At 41.8% G+C, this 13,518-nt stretch overlaps 1 protein-coding gene across 4 annotated transcripts in view; it reads left to right on the forward strand.

Annotated features, from left to right (window-relative positions):
- Positions 1-13,518, forward strand: part of sipa1l2 (signal induced proliferation associated 1 like 2) — an 81,692-nt gene that overhangs the window by 33,770 nt on the left and 34,404 nt on the right. For all 4 annotated transcript variants that reach the window (XM_034100695.1, XM_034100697.1, XM_034100694.1 and 1 more), the window contains exons 3-8: positions 1,587-1,720; positions 3,256-3,444; positions 8,147-8,321; positions 8,701-8,804; positions 10,276-10,433; positions 11,057-11,633. In XM_034100695.1, the coding sequence (XP_033956586.1) occupies positions 1,587-1,720; positions 3,256-3,444; positions 8,147-8,321; positions 8,701-8,804; positions 10,276-10,433; positions 11,057-11,633 (1,337 nt within the window). The remainder of the gene's footprint in view (positions 1-1,586; positions 1,721-3,255; positions 3,445-8,146; positions 8,322-8,700; positions 8,805-10,275; positions 10,434-11,056; positions 11,634-13,518) is intronic.

Consider the following 13,518-nt stretch of genomic DNA (forward strand, 5'->3'; position numbering starts at 1 on the left):
CAAAAAAGTGAGGCAGACATGTGCCGAACTTTTTAGAAGTGTGAAGTGACAGGAAGATGGAAGCGAGGCATCATTTGACATGACAATCAAACTCATCCAGTCTGCATCCTTTGGCAAATTGTCAAAACTAAGTGTTGAGTAACAGTGACATGTTATAGAAATGCGTTGACAAAATGCTCTCACTACTACAGTCCACACTGCGTCGCTCTCTATGCTGCTGGTATTCTGATGCCTAGTGGTTCATATGCAACAAGGCCACAAGGCCTCCTACCATCATTTGACCTTATGCCTCACAGAGCATTTGAACTCACTTCTCCGTCCCTGACAAGCTCTGCATTCCTCTGGCAGTTAACCCCGCGTTGCCTCCATTCAACTAATTCAGTATTCATGATGATATGTGCTTTGCCCCCACGTTAATGCCACCGTTACAATAATCAGAGAATTTACATTGCCAAGCCAAAACCTCTGCAGAAATCTCTTAATGAATGTCATCGCTTTAAGTCTCTGCTGAGGTTTTTCTTTGTCGTAGGCTGAATCCAGGTCTTTCTCCCAGCTTTAGCCTGGATTAAGGGCTGTTTGCTCAAGGCACTGCATTTTGTTTGCAAAGCCTTGCTCCAGTCCATGTCCTAAACACACACTCCCATACACACAATATTATCATTAAGTACAGTGTATTTTGAGTGTCTTATTTAAGCAGCTTTCAGATTTCAAATATTTGTACGTTGACACTGAAATTAGCCATAGTTCTTATAATGGCTTAATCTACAAACACTAAAATGTTGTCTAAAGACAAGTACAGAAATACTCTGAGCATGACCTGAGGGGACTTCCTGGTGGTTAAGGACACTTACTGTGTAACCACTGTGTTTAAATGTAGCTCTAACTGTAAATCTTTTCATATATTCCTCATTCTGTACGGTTAATTATCGAATGAATGTCATGAAAACAAAAGCAAAATGACATTGAATGACGTCTCCCTTAATCGTATCAGTAATGGTTCAAAAGGTTCCCAACTATTCCTTTTGTTCTTAAAAAGTTTTAAAAAGTCAGCATTACACATGTGTGCGTTTGGTGGGATTATTCATTCATTACTTGAAAATGAATAATCTAAAGCAAATATTTTATTCAGACTCCCAAATTCATCTTTAATACTGAACCATGCAACACAAAAGCGTTCTTATATTGCTTTGGTCTGATAGTGTGAGAAGCGCCATGCTGCAGATTATTTGGGTCGGTGACTGGTCACCCAGGTTCAAACTGTGTCCTGGCTCTATTTTTTGATTTGTTTGTTTTTTTCCTAAAGCCCAGTGCTACCACTACATGCCAACCTCTAATCCAAAATGAATCAATGTCAAATCTCCACTGGACCCCTGCTGCTTTCTGTAATCACTGTCACAGCTCACCCATGGCCAATCCACATAATCAAACACAAATACACGGGCTATATGCTATACATTGATATTTGTTTGAAGCGAAAGTAGTGCATTTCTTCAAATGTGAAAAAGGATAAAGACTCTTATTCTGACAAATCTGGATCGGTGCAGTAATAATGTGTGTCTAATTCAAATAATTATTTCCCATTTCAGAACATCAAAACTACTTTGGGGTCGATGAAAATCTGGGACCTGTGGCGGTCAGCATCCGCAGGGAGAAGCTGGACGACGGGAGAGAGAAAGATGGAATGCAGCACAATTATAGAGTCACCTTCAGAACCAGCCAGGTAACCACAATACCCCATCTGCACTTTTTCTGCACTGCTTGTTGTCTTACACCAACGTGGAACTATTAGGGGTAGATTTGTATCGCTCTATTGAACAATTGTCTACAGGCCCGAAAACATGCTTTTAAATGATGTTCCCAACATATGCATTCAGCAAGACAAGTTAAGGTTGATCAGCTCAGGGCTCATTCAAGCAGTACAGGGGTTCAGGAATGCTTCAGTTGCCCTGAAGTCCAGAGGAGGCTCCTTGCAGCTCTCTATTCCTCCCAGCACCCTAACGTGCACAATGAGTCTGTGCCAGTTGTGACTCTGTTGGTCAGTCATGCAGACACTGATGCTGTAGTCTATCCGAGTCAGCGTGATCAGTCCTCGCCGGCTCACAGCCTCGCACACACACATCACGTGCGTGTACACACAACGTGATTAATCCACAAACTAAAATGCACAGTGCCACGGTCCCTGTTGGTACAGAAAGCTCTCCTTGATTGATGCTGGGTGGTCTCTTCCACTGAATAATTCAGGTGTAACAGATATGTCAGGCAGGGAAATGTCACTGATATCCGATGCCATTCTTGTTGTAAAGCACCACTCCCACCATGAAACAATGTATCTGGGTCACGTTAGCCCTTCAAGTAGCACGCAGACACTATTTCAACTCCCCAACTGCCGGAGCATCTATTTGCAAGTGCTCCCATCATTTAGCCCCGGCGCTCTCTGCCTCTCTCCGACTCACTCTAAATCCTTTCTAAGTCTGTTAAGTAATCTGATTTTCAGAAAGCCTCTTTGTCGGACAACAATTGACTGCTGACATTCACAGGCAGCGTGGATGGAAATGAGATTTATGGGCGTAAATGTGTCTGTGATGCTCCAAACAACAACACCGGGGACACAGAGTGGGGGTTTTCAAGCCGTTTGGGTCAATACTTACTGGCACTTTAACGATCTTACTAGTAAAATACCACTTAACATCTAATGCTCAGTTAGCCCCTCTTAATTATTTAGAATATAAGTTCCTAATGTCTTCCAAAGGTGCTGTAATGGAGCCATTGCCCTACATAATAGGGCATAACATAAAAAGGATATTATAACGGCCTCACACAACAGTTAGCACATAAGCCTACATTTAAAATCAATTCCTAAGTCAAATATAATGGCTCAATAGCATCCAAATGAATACAATCACTGATTGAATGACCCTAATGACCTATATGGTAATAATACACACGCCGACCTTACCTTAAAGGGACGGTACCCCCCCCAAACAAAAAGTCATTATTTATTTATTTAGATTGTTTTAATGTGGGTTGACGAGTGTTAGAGATTCAACCAAAGACCTCATAGTGAGCAGTTTCACATAGTAACTATTTATTTCTACCTAACTATAAACAAATGATTCCTGTTCACAAATATAATAAAGGCAAGAAAAAACCTTTTTTGATTTTGCTTTGAACAGTCCCGTTTAATATATGGTTCAAGGGACATCAAAACCTCATAACACCCGATGATTAAACTTTATCATCGGTCTTTTCTGCCAGCTGACCACACTCCGTGGAGCCATCCTGGAGGATGCCATCCCGTCCACTGCGAGACACGGGACAGCCCGCGGCCTGCCGCTGAAAGAAGTACTGGAATACGTCATCCCTGAAATTAACATCTCGTGTCTGAGGCTGTCCCTAAACTCCCCCAAGGTCCCGGAGCAGCTCCTCAAGCTGGACGAGCAGGGGGTGAGTACATTGAGAAGCCTATAGTGTGTTGAGTGCAACTATTTTGTCTTTGTTCACAAGTTGCATTGTCAGAATGACAATTGATGGTATTAACTGTTTTTTTAAAGGAGTTTAACTGACCTATTATTGTCTGATTGTAGTGACTTATTGGAGTCCTGTTGTTGCTGTGAGGTTGTCAGGAAACTAGTGTAGACTTTAGAAAATCACTGCATGCTGACAGAAAATAGTGCATAAATTAGGTAACATAAAACCACTATTTATTTTTTGTATGGATAAATCAAACAAAGATATATTTTGTTCACCACTGATCTTAAGGCAATTCTTAAGATTTGACAACCCCCTCTTTAATGTAATGCTAACATTAATGCTGTTAAATACTGCAGGTCCCAGAATATCTTGGTGAGCAAAACAAATTATTGTTGTTTTAATTATCCAGCCACAATTGGACAATTTGTCATGAATTAGACTTTTAGCTTGTTTTGTAGTCGAACTCCCTAGTCAATACATTGCATTACATGTGACTACTCTATAGTACAAGTCAAATCGTGTCTCCCCAGTTAAGGTCAAACTGCAGCAGTAGGACACTTTTAATTTTTTGCAATAGGAAATTAGGAATAACCTAATACAGGATATTTTGGGGGGAAATGTTGCTACAGACTCTCAGTTCATACTGACATTGTATAAATAGTGCATCACTTCCATAGTCAATCACTACTGTCTAACCTCATAAGGTTTATATTATATCTATTTACAGCCTTTATGCTAATCAAAGCTAACCAGCTGATGAACATCCCCCTCATTAAATCTATCCTTTAAATAAGGTAAAGCCATAGCCAATTCACTATCATCCACAAATATGTTCCAGCTGTTTGATCTGAAGCCTTCAGTGCCACATATCAGTATTACACATAATGTGCTAGAATTACAGAATGGTGTGCTGTATTGATATCATAAGATGCTTCCGTCTATATTTCTGATTTGTGTGAGCTAAAGAAGGAAACGGGGAAAGGATTAACTTCAAATAGCAGGTAGCTTTACCCCATATGTGGGCTGCTTATTATAGATGAACACAGGCTCCCGCATGGAGGCGTAACACAGCCAATATCACACCTAATTAGAATCAATATTAATCCCACTCTCTGCAGCCAGCATCAACTACTTCAACTCACATTTTTTGCCGTTATGACACTCGGACACAAGCCAAAGTAACTCACTTTTGACAGCTTACTCTGTCTGAGAGCAGATGATTTGGTATTCTGTCTGCGTGGCGCAGGATGTCATCTTGCATTATCTCCGTTTGAATAAAATGGCTATTAGTGATATGGGCTCTCATAGTCACAGGTGTCAGAGATGGATTCATTGTGTGATTTTAAGGCCTTTCATTTTTCATCTAATTAACTGCAGGATTGAGAGGATTGAGGATTAGCTGGTGCTGTACTGCTTGTCTTACTATCAGAGAATTGGCTGCTTATTAGTGTAATTATATTCATCAGCATGAACCCCTCCTTCCAATTGACTGGGGAAAGGCTTTTTATAATAGAAAGTGTCAGCCGTGTCCTCTTGTATATTAAGATTGTGTTACACACATAAACAAGAGCAGTGTAGTGTCCTCTCCAAAGAAAGTTAAATGCACTTTAGATGATGACAGACTATGTGTATCCAATTATGGCAAAGTAACTTTGTAAGTAAGTGCTCGAGGAAGTGCTTCCTGCCAGATCTCAAGGAGCTGATACGAGAATTTGTTCACCTGCCATGCAGCTCCTCATGCCTTTGGTATGAGAGGCTGCATGCAGAATAGATACCGTCTTTGATATAAGACCGAAACTGACACACAGGGGAGAAAAAAGCAATAAAGTGATGTAAGAAACTACTTTCGGAGGAGGAGAGCCCGCACTCCTCCTCACAGACCTCAAACCAAACACCCGGTGGAAGCCACTTTATATTTGGACATCAGTATTTTTGTACAGTCCTGTTTCAATCATTAATGTTATGCTTGTTGAGCAAAAGTAAAAAATGTTAAGTACCCCGTAATCGAAAATCATTTGAATGAAACTGGACTTTCACCGCCCCTCTAATGTGTTTATGCGAGGAAGCTAATATTGGACAGGCAGTGCTGCTACTCAGAAAGTAGAGCGGACTCCAGGCCTGTTTTTGTTTGAGTACATCATTTTCTTCAACAGCAAGCAGAAAGCTTTATCCCAGGATTCATGTTGTGTGTATGCTCACTGCAGAGTCCTCTGTTTTTGTGTTGGTGTGCATGTGTGTGAAAAAGCTTTTCTTTTGGTGAACAGAAAGCTAGTCTAGTGAATGAGAGTTTCCCGGAGCCAGGCAGCCTTCAAATGAACCTCATGATCAGCGCTGCAGAAAGAATATCTCTGAAAGCACTGCTGTAATGGCTCTGGACGTAAGAAGAGAACAGAACATATGTGACTGTATTTCAGATCACAGTGAACTCTCAGTGTGCCAGATGGACAGGGAAAAGCATTTCATTTTATAAGAAAAAACATTGATGTAGAAAGGAATCTGTTGTTGCATCTGGAAAATGGAATTCTTGTTTAATAAAAACTGTTTATCAGCTGCTTTCAAATAAAAAAAAATATGATTTCAAGTTTTAATTTTCTAACTCCAGATAATAAAGGCGGCAAAATGAACAAGATAAGGGCTTAGTGATAGTGAAGAAATCATGGAAGAGGTCAGAGAAAGGTCACTTATCTTTCCCTCTCAATTATGCTGAACAAATTACCATCTTCCTCAACTAGAAAGAAAAACATTTCCTCTGCAGTTCTGGGTTTTACAACTTAAACAAAGGATAAACTCATGAACCCGTCCAACTGCAAACACTCCAAAACTGAACTCCCTCCTATGTAAATCAATCCCCTGTCACAGTGAAACTTGAGGATTAACTTTGAGTCACCCTGAGACTTTTCTCTCCTCCCTTATACGTTCCACATTCCCTTTTTTAGATGGTATTTCTGCAGAATGTGAACACTTCTGCAGAAGTCATCGTTACACTGTTTGTGTAATGATGCAAGCTTGTAGCTTTGTTTTTGGGAGCCATTATTTTTAAACGTCTCCTGCATTGAGGACACTGCAGTGCAGACAGATGTCACAGCGATGTTGTGTTAGGGCACCGCTGTATCCCTCAGGTGCGCCGCAGAAATCTCCAAAGGGAGCAGTGTCCTCATTTCTCTCTCCGCTCATTAAGTATTTCTATCTTTGCATTTATAGAAGAAAGAGAAGAAGAGGGGCAAACATCTACCCTGCAGCGCTGGATAGATAGAGGAATAAGTAAAACTGCTCACTAGCATCTTCTGCTCAGATTTCTAGCAAGTGGATTATTTTAGCTAAACATAGATCTGTTTTATGGCATAATTCTTTATTTTCATGGCTGCTCTACCTTGACATGAGCTGATGCCGCCAAAAAACCCACATCAAAGGCGCTTACACAATGAGCTTTGCCTCAGGAGCATTACTCGTGTATTTTCGTCCTGATGGTTTTGCACTTTTCAGGCACCGCTAAATTTGCACCAAAGGGCAATGTGATCGTCCTTGCCTTCGGCGGCAGGTCCGTTAAAAGGGGCAGGAGGTTAAGTGAGTCCATATCATTCAGGATGAAAAATAGAAGACCACATCATTGCACATGAGGCTATTTCCACTGGGCTCGATCGTATAATAGCTTTCCATCCAAACGCAGGAGCTTTAGTGCAGAGCGGTGGCCTGATGGAGAAAGTCATCATGACAACGGTGTCAGGAGCGCAGCGGGAACCCATAACCTGTAACGGAGGGAAAAGACGATTCCAATTTGTTTCAGTTTAAAGATCATTTGTTGGCCTTCGCATTCATAGAAACGTTTTTGCCGCAGTGACACATTCACCCTGGGTCAAGATCACGCTGTCCTTAGCTGTGAATTTGTTGGGTAACAGGTGACAAACAGGGGGGCTTTTTTTCTTCTATTTCCCCCCCTTTGACTCTGTCTCTTGGCCAGCATCAGTGAGCTGTAAACCATGAACAATTCATGTTGGCGGAGAGGACCTCCCACTCTCTCCATGCGCGAAGAATTACTCCAATGTTTTATTCCGTCCTGTCTCTTCCTGAGACAGGTTCTTATCAGACCTGTCCTTTCCGGATAATATTTTTTAAAAAACTCCCCGTGAAGACCTGTGCAGTTTAACTTGCTTGTGTATGTCTGTGAACACTACTATTTCTGGCATCTTTTTTGAGGCGCTTTTTGCTGAACAATGGTGGAATCAAGAGTATTATTAGTGGGGTGTTGCCAATGCCATTTAAGGCCTGTTATTTCGTCTAGAATTTAAGTATAGTCTTTTAAAAACATATCAAAATGTTATTGATTGAAGCTTTGAGTTTCTTGTCATGAAGCAAAGTTCTCCTCATGCTATGTGTCAGTATTTCATCCCTCGTTGCGCCACAGCTGCTCTGAAGTAGCAGCTATTAGCTTGACTTGATTTATGCTCGGCTCCAAGCTCCTAGAAATCCATAGCCTGGCGTCACAAAAGAGGATTTCAGCTCTCTCCTAGAAGGGTTATGAAGGCCTTCACATTAGCCGTGACATGATGGAAAGGGGGCACTCGCATGCTTTTGAGTGCACAATGTGCAGCACGTAACGAGTGGTGGTGTGTGATACATATCAGCAACAGGAAAGGATACTTACCCGCTGAGTGTCTGTGTATGCTCCCCATTCCAGCTAAGCTTCCAGCACAAGGTGGGAGTGCTTTACTGTAAGGCGGGCCAGAGCACAGAAGAAGAGATGTACAACAACGAGAGTGCCGGCCCTGCGTTGGAGGAGTTCTTGGATCTGCTCGGCCAGAGGGTGCGGCTCAAAGGCTTCACTAAGTACAGAGCTCAGCTGGATAACAAGAGTAAGATTAAAGACACCAAAACTAAACACTCACATTTCAGCCCACACTCTTCTAACCCTGCTGAGTGCAGATGCTCAGCTCTGGACAATATTGCTTTTTTGGGGGTTTTGTGTGTTTTTTTGTTTTAGCCTCAATAAAGGGATAGTTAAACATGTTTAAGTTGGATTGTATAAGGTACTTTTTCATACTGACTGTATAACCTGCAATAGATTATCGCCCACAGGTAGGACAGGAAAACAAAGGCCGACATAAAAAAATCAATATCGGTTAAAGTGTATTGACTTGTGATTTGTATTTAATTACATCTTCAGCTTATCTAACACAATGGCCTTTTTAGTAATGAGGCCGGAGACCTTGACTGCCCTGTCCTGTGTTACAGCTGACTCCACGGGCTCACACTCTCTGTACACCACCTACAAAGACTACGAGCTGATGTTCCACGTGTCCACCATGCTACCCTACACGCCCAACAACAGACAACAGGTCAGTAAACTCCACACTCAATCCTCTTCAGCAGACCACCGTGTTGGCTTTACAGTGTGGTGAGCCGCCGTCTAATGGCGGTAATAAGTCCCTGAGCAGCTTCCTTTAAGGATATCTTCAATTCCGAATCCTGCCAATCTTCCCCAGAGGCTCATTTCACCACGGTAATGACCTATCAGTTGAAAGCATGAGCGTCCCCATGGTAACGGTACCCCACCGTCGGATTTTAATCAATGCATCCCCAGGGGCCGGACCTGACTTGGTATTAGATGGGCCTCTGTGTCTGCCTGCACTAACAAGTGGAATTAAGTGGATGTAGACTGGTGAGCGATGGCCCGATAAAGCTGCGGTTTACAGAGGTTCACCATCTTAGTCCCTGAACTGCTTGAGTGGAAGTATTTTTTGAGCCCATAATAAAATCAGTAGGTACACCCTGCAGAGGTATACATATCCAGGAACAGGATCCACAGTTAGACTCTAACATACGGAATCTTATCATGTGTATCTAAAATGTCTGATTGGCAGGATTAAAGGGGAGGTTTCTTTCTCCCTTCTTTTCTCCTCCGCTAATTGTATTTCATACACTGGGATAGTTTAATTTAATCCCTGGAGGTAATCTTTTAGCCCAAGCAGAGCTCACCCCTTTCTCTTCATCTTTTTCAATTCACCTACTGAACCCTCTAATCCTGCTTTCGATGGATTCTGCCTCATGCTGACCCTCACTGACAACTTTATAGCAGGCAGAGAATGAGGTTAACAATCGCACAATTCAGCAATACCAGAAGTCTAAATTGAGTTTAAGTAAACAGGTCTTCTCTGTTCAACAAAGCCTAAGTTTGGTTAGAAATGCAAAAAAGGCCTCTATCTTACATTACAATTCGGAATCATAAATAAAAGCTGTATGTAAAGCGAGTTCAGAGCTGTGTGAAGGTGCTGATGCTGTATAGACATCTCGTTCAATTTGTCATTCCACATTGTAATAAGGTTTTGCTTGGCTTGTCTAATCAAAGGCAAGACAGAATTAGGCTGCAGTAGCTTTCTTCTACAAAACTACACTGATACTTAAGAGGTGTGTCCATAATGGCTACACCTTAAAGCAACAGTATGAAAATACTGTAAGAAATAAGACGTACTCTTCCTCAATTCAGTATTCTTTAGTGTTCTGCTGCTACATGTAACTTGGTGTTCTACGACCAGCACCTTATGGTACCTGATGTTAGATAATGTTAGAGAAATAGATATATTTCTAACTGACTACAAGTCAGTTTGACTGCTTTTGTGACTAACTTTTATTATACATCTTTGATCAGCAATCATACATAGCCCCACCTAAAAAAAACAACATTGAATTTACTCTTAAATCGTAATCTTTACTAATGGATGTTTATAAAACTGTGTACATTTGAACTATTGTACTATATTAACCCTTTATGTGATGCTTTTTTTCTCCATTTCTCTCTCCCTTTTATAGTTATTAAGGAAGAGGCACATTGGCAATGATATCGTCACCATAGTGTTCCAGGAGCCTGGGGCCCTTCCTTTTACTCCGAAACACATCCGCTCTCATTTCCAACATGTGTTTGTCATCGTCAAAGTCCACAACCCCTGCGCTGATAACGTCTGCTACAGGTAAATAGAAAACGCGTGGACCAGGCCTGTAAGGCTCTCTTATGGCTATTTTTAACTGAGTAAAAATGCAATATCCGAATTTGGTGGCATTGAGTCAAACTCCCTAAACATTAGAGCGCCTCACCATGGGATGAAAAGCAAATTGATATCCTCCAGACAATTAAAGGAAATATGTTTATCTTTTGATGTGCTTTGCATAAATGTCTCATCTCTGCAGCGACTTTTAAGAACACTTAATTTGAAAGAATATTAATTATAGCCTGCTGAGTGCTTTCTGTGGTTTCTGTCATGACTTGATAGTAATGTGCAGGAATCACAAGGCTCTTTTGATCTGCACAGTGATGATACAGTTATTATCTTCAGAGACACCTTGAAATTAAGGCTTACGACTCTCTCCTCGAGTGTTTCTGAAGTCAAGACAACTTTTGTTAATAACATAGCATTTGTTGAACAGAGGAAGATTAGTCTGAGATCAGTCTTTCCACCAGAAATAAATTCCCCGAAAGCCATATCATTTCAACACTCTTCAAATGGCTGCTCATTATACGTATAGTTCAATACTTCTTTATTCTCTTAACTGTCAGCACTGCTTGTGATTCATTGTTTGACTTCCTGTTTTCCAGCGTGGCCGTGTCCCGGTCCAAAGACGTGCCTCCGTTCGGGCCCCCTATTCCCAAGTCTGTGACTTTCCCAAAGTCAGCCGTTTTCAGGGACTTCCTGCTCGCCAAGGTCATCAACGGAGAAAACGCAGCGCACAAGTCGGAGAAGTTCCGAGCCATGGCGACCCGCACGCGGCAGGAGTACCTTAAGGACCTGGCTGAGAACTTTGTTAGCACGGCTACTATTGACTCTGCTGTCAAATTCAGCTTCATCACCCTCGGAGCCAAGAAGAAGGAGAAGGTGAAACCCAGGAAGGATGCACAAATGCTCAGCGTGGGGGCCATCACCTGGAGTGTCCGTGCACGGGACTTTGGCCAGTCGTTAGACGTGGACTGCCTGCTGGGCATATCCAATGAGTTTATTGTGCTCATCGAGGAGGAATCAAAAAATGTAGTCTTCAACTGCTCGTGTCGCGATGTCATTGGATGGACCTCGGGGATTATGAGCATCAAGATATTTTATGAGCGAGGGGAGTGTGTCATGCTGTCAGCCCACGACAACTGTGGAGAAGACATCAGGGAGATGGTGCAAAGACTAGAGGTAAGATCCTTAAAGACTCAACTGTCATTATCGCAGTTATTTTAGACGTCTTAATGCCTTCTAGGGAAGATGAGATGATCCTTTGTAGGATACTTAATGCCCACGGCTTTGTATCGGTCTCAAATCATACCACACAATACAAAGAGATTTGAAAACACTGCTTCCACCTCAGAGTGGGAGTAATTTACTCTCTGTAGGAGTCCTCTGAGGCTAATTGAGGGTTTCATCTCATCCAGTTTTATTTTCGACATAATGAGGATATTACAGTAAAAACAATTAAGTCTTTATTCCTGTGGCATGTCTGAAATGCTGTTAATGGATCAGCCAAGGTGCAGCCCAAGTTGGCACGAATACAAAAACATGCAAAGAAAGATTAACATCAACATTAGACAAATATTCACGACACCCTTTCCTGTTCAGCCACGGGTCGTCTTTAGTGTACCAAGAATAGGAGAACTGAGAAGAGGAAAGCAACATATAGGCTGTATCTCTGCTTGCTGCGTTTATCTGTGCCTGTTGCTCAGTTTATCTTCTTTTGGAAATGATGACCTGTTGCATTGGTCTTCTCTTTGCGTTACATTGTTGGGACGGACACAATTGTTGTCTTATCACTATTACAAGCATTTTAGTGAGAGCCTTTGCTGTGTTGTTGACTTCTGACTTAAAGGGGTCCTATAATGCTAATGTTCAGGTTCATATTTGTGTTTTGTGCCTCGACTGTGACATGGTTACATGCTTTAATGATCAAAAGGAGAAACTCCCTTTGGTATGAACTTTAGGATTTTAGCCTTTGTTGACATTTACATCAAACACAAAGCACAAAACCTTTATAACACGCCAAAGGAAAGGGAAAACCCCAAAAAGAATAACAGGGCCTCGTCAAAAGTGTTTTCTTCCTAGTGGTTGTTTTAGTCGAAATTTATTTTCTAAACGACTTTCTTTATTTCTAAGAAGAACCAGTTCATCATTTTGTAAAAAGAGACCTATAACTAACATCAATTACACATAAGTAGCAGTCCCTCGTTTGCCAGGAAAATCTATTGTGACTGTGTGTCATACTTTAATGGTGCAGCGAGGCCTTTTACTTAAGGAAGGTTGTGCTCGCTCTGTGGTGAAACAGTGCATTCTGCAAATATTGCTCTTGCCATTGTAGCTTTACTACTTACCACAAGCCTTAATGGCAGCAGAACTGTTGCTTGCCTAACCTATATCCATCCTGTCAAGTCTCAGGCGTTGCTACTCCACGCTGGGCTTCTTGTATTTTATTTTATTTCACTGCCTTTACCTCAGCATTCCTGACAGAAATAACTCAAAATGTTTTTCTGACTTCCCCTCCGTGCCTCCGCCTGGTCCTCTTTGTGTTTTCCAGAGGCGGAAGTGTCACTTGAATGTGAAATCAATGGAGTCAAGGGAGGATTACAGACCTCACGTTGATAGCTTTCTTTGGCTGATCACACAGAATAAGTTAAGCGTTAAGGTCACACAAGTACAGATGCTGTGCTGACATGCACTTGACTTGATATGATAAACCGTTATGAAACATCATAGCATTTTTTTGTCAAAACTCCCTGAAGCAGACAATAAATTAAATGGGAGGGAGGAGGATTACGGTTGATGTGATTTTGGCCCTTTCTCAATTTGGCAGATGTCTGGGCGCAGGTACAGGAGGGGGTTGCTTAATCAGGACACCAACCCAGTTTTGAAGAGGAGCAAAGAAAACGCTTTTTTTGTGGTTCTGACAGGCTAAGAATAGAAGACACTTGGCCTCACTACTTCACATCCCCATCTTGTAGCTCTGCCTTACCCATCTGTACATCTCTGTGGCCCTGAGCTGCCGTCGGTGCAGTCTCTTTTGGAAAGGAAGGTTCCTAACTAAGTGAAAGTG

Source organism: Pseudochaenichthys georgianus, chromosome 15, assembly GCF_902827115.2.
Source record: "Pseudochaenichthys georgianus chromosome 15, fPseGeo1.2, whole genome shotgun sequence".
NCBI lineage: Eukaryota > Metazoa > Chordata > Actinopteri > Perciformes > Channichthyidae > Pseudochaenichthys > Pseudochaenichthys georgianus.